The 6,005-nt window shown below is 42.6% G+C and overlaps 1 protein-coding gene across 1 annotated transcript; it reads right to left on the reverse strand.

Annotated features, from left to right (window-relative positions):
• Positions 1-887: 887 nt before the first annotated feature.
• LOC123683043 lies at positions 888-2,918 on the reverse strand. Its single transcript, XM_045621939.1, has one exon. The coding sequence runs from the start codon at positions 2,916-2,918 to the stop codon at positions 888-890; it is 2,031 nt and encodes a 676-aa protein (XP_045477895.1).
• Positions 2,919-6,005: the final 3,087 nt, after the last annotated feature.

Consider the following 6,005-nt stretch of genomic DNA (forward strand, 5'->3'; position numbering starts at 1 on the left):
AGTTCGAAATATATATTTAGTATCACAGAATACTAAATATGTCTTTAGTATTCTGTGGGTGAAACCCATAGACCTAATATCAAATAGTGTGTGATAGTAGGTATATGGTGAAACCGCTAGTGCTAATCACAGAACACTAAATAAGTGCTAACGCCGTGCTAAATCAAGGCAACAATATGGCCGATATTTTGTCCGCCATCACTAAGTGTTATATGGCGGGAAAATTTGAATATGAAGGTATTACAATTCATTGAAATTGTTGGAATATAATTAGTATTTATTTTAGGTTATGTTGTTGTAATTTCGAATTAAAACAAAAAAATTTCATTGAAAAGTTTTATTTATCAAAGGAAATTCACATATTTGCTTAAAATAATAATTATTTATAAAAATCAATACATAATATACATTATATTGGGAGATTTACACTATACCTGACTGAAAAAAATACCTATTTATACCTAATTGTTGTCTTGATATTGATGATGGACTATATGTTAGATAGTTATTTGGGCTGTTTCCATCATCTGTGCGGTTGGATGTTTCCGACGTTTCGGCAAGCATTCGCCTGCCGTCCTCAGGGTGGTGGTCCTGAGAAGGACCGATTGGGTGGTTCTGAGAAGAACCGTTTGCCAAACTAGGTCTGTCTGGACTTGTACGCACCATACTTTTTTCGATTTCGTATGAGGGTATCGGGGTTTGAACCTTAGTCGAATCGGTTGCAATCCTTTAACTCTCACCACTAGTCTACAGAAGCAGGTAGTAATCTATACGCATTCAGCTTAATATAAGTTACACCTGTATGCGCAGTTGGGATGCGCAGTAGTCGAATATTCGGGTTGCGCAGATGGTGTGCGCAGTTATCCGTCCGAATTCCGATTCATTTTTTAACTTGGTGGTGTCAAGGTGCTTCCGACCTGGACCGGGTTCAATTTCCTCAGATCAGATCTTATGATTGGTGCCCAGACTTCCTTGATCTCCAGAGACGGCATACTTATGGGATTCGGAGTGATGGCCATGAAGGCTGCTTCTTTGAGTTTCCTCCGTTTCGATCTTTCTTCCTTTGATATTATGGAAGCTTCATCCCATTTGATCCTATGTTCCTCATCCCAAGCATGTTGGACTAGCCTGGATTTCTCTGTTTCTCCCAGTCGAGCTAGTTTTTGGTGCTCTTTGACTCTTGTGTCCAGGGGGCGTTTGGTCTCTCCAATGTAAGACCTACCGCACTCGCATGGTATTTCGTATATGCAATTTTTTGTTCTTTGATTTTCGTTGTCAGGTTTCACCTTGGTTAGGTTAGCCCTGACAGTGTTCTTAGTTTGGAATGCAGTTCTCACGCCGTATCTATTACCAATTCTTCTTAGTTTTTCTGATAACCCTCTCACATATGGGATAACCGTGGTTATCGTTTCAGTTGATTCGGTTTTTGTTTCTGGTCTAGGTTCTGTGTTTTCCCTTGGTGTTCTGGCGATTTCTAGTATCCTCTTGGGGTAGCCGTTCTTCTCAAGAATTTCTGTGATCTTATCGAATTCTTCGTTCTTATCATTCAGACTGGAGCACACTTGAGTTGCTCTGTCATAGAGGCATCTGGCTACTCCAAATTTGGTGTTGAGGTTATGGTTAGATTCGAAGTGGAGATACTGACCTGTGTTCGTTGGCTTCCTGTAAATCGTGGTTCGAGGAATTCCTTCCTGTTTGTGTATGAGCACATCCAGGAATGGAAGTTGTTCATTTTCCTCAATTTCCATCGTGAATTTTATGGATTCCTCTATGTTATTGAGGTGTTCTAGGAATCCTGTGATGGTCTCTTTTCCATGAGGCCATATCACGAATGTGTCATCCACGTATCTTCGCCATAGTTTCGGTTTTAACACATATTGGTCTAATGCTCTTCCCTCGAAATCTTCCATATATATGTCTGCCAGTACCGGGGACAATGGTGAACCCATGGCCATTCCGAATTCTTGTTGGTAGAAGATGTTATCTACCTGGAAATACGTGGTCTTGATACAGACTGAGAGCATATCCATAATTGCATTTATGCTCAGTGTGGTTCGTTCAGCTAATGTTTGGTCCTCCTCGAGTTTCTTTCTCACGATCTCGAGTGTTTGATCTGTGGGAACATTTGTGAACAAGCTGGATACATGCCGCTTAACCATGGTGTCCTGGTTGAGGATTTCTTGTGTGCGCATGGTTTCTATGAAATGTTCCGTATTTTTGACCATTGCTGTTGTGTGGCCTCTTAGTGGTGATATTATCTTGAGGAGAAACTTGGCTAAGGAGTGGCAAGGGGAATTTCTTGAGCTGACGATCGGTCTCAAGGGAATGTTCTCCTTGTGTATTTTTGGGAGACCGTATATATGTGGAGGTTTGCTGTAGTGGGGTGTTAGTCTTGATCTTGTGTAAGGATCTGGGAATTCATCCTTGTATTTATGCAGGGTTCTGTAGACTCTGTTTTCCACTGATGAAGTGGGGTCCTTCTTCAATTTCTTATACTCTCCTGCTTCTAACACCTCTTTGATTTTTTCGTTATATTGGTCCACATCCATGATGACCGTCGCATTTCCCTTGTCTGCCGGAAGTATTTTGATGGTGGGGTCTGATTTCAATTCTTTCAGGGCTCTTTGTTCTGCCCTGTTGATATTGGATTCAGGTTGCTTGGTGGTTGAATCCAGTGCAGTTCTTATCTTCCACCTATATTCCTCAGCTTTCTCCGGGTCTTGTATCCTTTGTGCTGTTTCCTCCGCCGCCAACATCACTTCAATTTTTGGAACGTTTTTGGGTGCTATGGAGAACTTCAGACCCTTGTCGAGGAGGTATTTCTGGTCGTCACTGAGAGTCTTGCTCGACAAGTTTATCACCGTTCTTGTATGCTCTAATGGTGTGTATTTCTTGGAGTCCCTCATCAGTTTTTCCATTTTCCTCCTTTGTGTCTCTTTCTGTTGTTCATTTGTTCTCTCATAGCTCCTCTTGACCGCTTCCAAGATACTTTCATAGTCCTCTGCGGTTGTTCTGCTTCGTAAGCTTGTCCTGATGTTCTCACATGTTTGGATAAGGTTAGCTTTGTTGAACCGGTGGTAGTTGAGCCTTTCTCTTATGAGTGCTTGGCTTGCTCTATTGGAGATTCTATCTGCCCTTCTGCCTCTAATTGGGAGTTTGATTCTGAGACCCTTAGGAACAAGGTTTCGATCTCTGGCAAGGTGTAGAAACGTAAGGTGGTTCGTTTCTTTGGCAAGTTTGATTGACCACCACCCTGAGGACGGCAAGCGAATGCTTGCCGAAACGTCGGAAACATCCAACCGCACAGATGATGGAAACAGCCCAAATAACTATCTAACATATAGTCCATCATCAATATCAAGACAACAATTAGAAATTCGGTATGGGCCCGAATTATACCAAGACGTCAGGAAATATGAGAAAACCTCAATCAAACTTGCCAAAGAAACGAACCACCTTACGTTTCTACACCTTGCCAGAGATCGAAACCTTGTTCCTAAGGGTCTCAGAATCAAACTCCCAATTAGAGGCAGAAGGGCAGATAGAATCTCCAATAGAGCAAGCCAAGCACTCATAAGAGAAAGGCTCAACTACCACCGGTTCAACAAAGCTAACCTTATCCAAACATGTGAGAACATCAGGACAAGCTTACGAAGCAGAACAACCGCAGAGGACTATGAAAGTATCGTGGAAGCGGTCAAGAGGAGCTATGAGAGAACAAATGAACAACAGAAAGAGACACAAAGGAGGAAAATGGAAAAACTGATGAGGGACTCCAAGAAATACACACCATTAGAGCATACAAGAACGGTGATAAACTTGTCGAGCAAGACTCTCAGTGACGACCAGAAATACCTCCTCAACAAGGGTCTGAAGTTCTCCATAGCACCCAAAAACGTTCCAAAAATTGAAGTGATGTTGGCGGCGGAGGAAACAGCACAAAGGATACAAGACCCGGAGAAAGCTGAGGAATATAGGTGGAAGATAAGAACTGCACTGGATTCAACCACCAAGCAACCTGAATCCAATATCAACAGGGCAGAACAAAGAGCCCTGAAAGAATTGAAATCAGACCCCACCATCAAAATACTCCCGGCAGACAAGGGAAATGCGACGGTCATCATGGATGTGGACCAATATAACGAAAAAATCAAAGAGGTGTTAGAAGCAGGAGAGTATAAGAAATTGAAGAAGGACCCCACTTCATCAGTGGAAAACAGAGTCTACAGAACCCTGCATAAATACAAGGATGAATTCCCAGATCCTTACACAAGATCAAGACTAACACCTCACTACAGCAAACCTCTACATCTATACGGTCTCCCAAAAATACACAAGGAGAACATTCCCTTGAGACCGATCGTCAGCTCAAGAAATTCCCCTTGCCACTCCTTAGCCAAGTTTCTCCTCAAGATAATATCACCACTAAGAGGCCACACAACAGCAATGGTCAAAAATACGGAACATTTCATAGAAACCATGCGCACAAAAGAAATCCTCAACCAGGACACCATGGTAAGCTTCGATGTATCCAGCTTGTTCACAAATGTTCCCACAGATCAAACACTCGAGATCGTGAGAAAGAAACTCGAGGAGGACCAAACATTAGCTGAACGAACCACACTGAGCATAAATGCAATTATGGATATGCTCTCAGTCTGTATCAAGACCACGTATTTCCAGGTAGATAACATCTTCTACCAACAAGAATTCGGAATGGCCATGGGTTCACCATTGTCCCCGGTACTGGCAGACATATATATGGAAGATTTCGAGGGAAGAGCATTAGACCAATATGTGTTAAAACCGAAACTATGGCGAAGATACGTGGATGACACATTTGTGATATGGCCTCATGGAAAAGAGACCATCACAGGATTCCTAGAACACCTCAATAACATAGAGGAATCCATAAAATTCACGATGGAAATTGAGGAAAATGAACAACTTCCATTCCTGGATGTGCTCATACACAAACAGGAAGGAATTCCTCGAACCACGATTTACAGGAAGCCAACGAACACAGGTCAGTATCTCCACTTCGAATCTAACCATAACCTCAACACCAAATTGGGAGTAGCCAGATGCCTCTATGACAGAGCAACTCAAGTGTGCTCCAGTCTGAATGATAAGAACGAAGAATTCGATAAGATCACAGAAATTCTTGAGAAGAACGGCTACCCCAAGAGGATACTAGAAATCGCCAGAACACCAAGGGATAACACAGAACCTAGACCAGAAACACAAACCGAATCAACTGAAACGATAACCACGGTCATCCCATATGTGAGAGGGTTATCAGAAAAACTAAGAAGAATTGGTAATAGATACGGCGTGAGAACTGCATTCCAAACTTAGAACACTGTCAGGGCTAACCTAACCAAGGTGAAACTTGACAACGAAAATCAAAGAACAAAAAATTGCATATACGAAATACCATGCGAGTGCGGTAGGTCTTACATTGGAGAGACCAAACGCCCCCTGGACACAAGAGTCAAAGAGCACCAAAAACTAGCTCGACTGGGAGAAACAGAGAAATCCAGGCTAGTCCAACATGCTTGGGATGAGGAACATAGGATCAAATGGGATGAAGCTTCCATAACATCAAAGGAAGAAAGATCGAAACGGAGGAAACTCAAAGAAGCAGCCTTCATGGCCATCACTCCGAATCCCATAAGTATGCCGTCTCTGGAGATCAAGGAAGTCTGGGCACCAATCATAAGATCTGATCTGAGGAAATTGAACCCGGTCCAGGTCGGAAGCACCTTGACACCACCAAGTTAAAAAATGAATCGGAATTCGGACGGATAACTGCGCACACCATCTGCGCAACCCGAATATTCGACTACTGCGCATCCCAACTGCGCATACAGGTGTAACTTATATTAAGCTGAATGCGTATAGATTACTACCTGCTTCTGTAGACTAGTGGTGAGAGTTAAAGGATTGCAACCGATTCGACTAAGGTTCAAACCCCGATACCCTCATACGAAATCGAAAAAAGT

Source organism: Harmonia axyridis, chromosome 6, assembly GCF_914767665.1.
Source record: "Harmonia axyridis chromosome 6, icHarAxyr1.1, whole genome shotgun sequence".
Lineage (NCBI taxonomy): Eukaryota > Metazoa > Arthropoda > Insecta > Coleoptera > Coccinellidae > Harmonia > Harmonia axyridis.

What these genes read in the sequence shown, in the direction of transcription:
- LOC123683043 (XM_045621939.1), bottom strand. Translation starts at nt 2,918, where the DNA reads ATGGAAAAACTGATGAGGGACTCCAAGAAATACACACCATTAGAGCAT.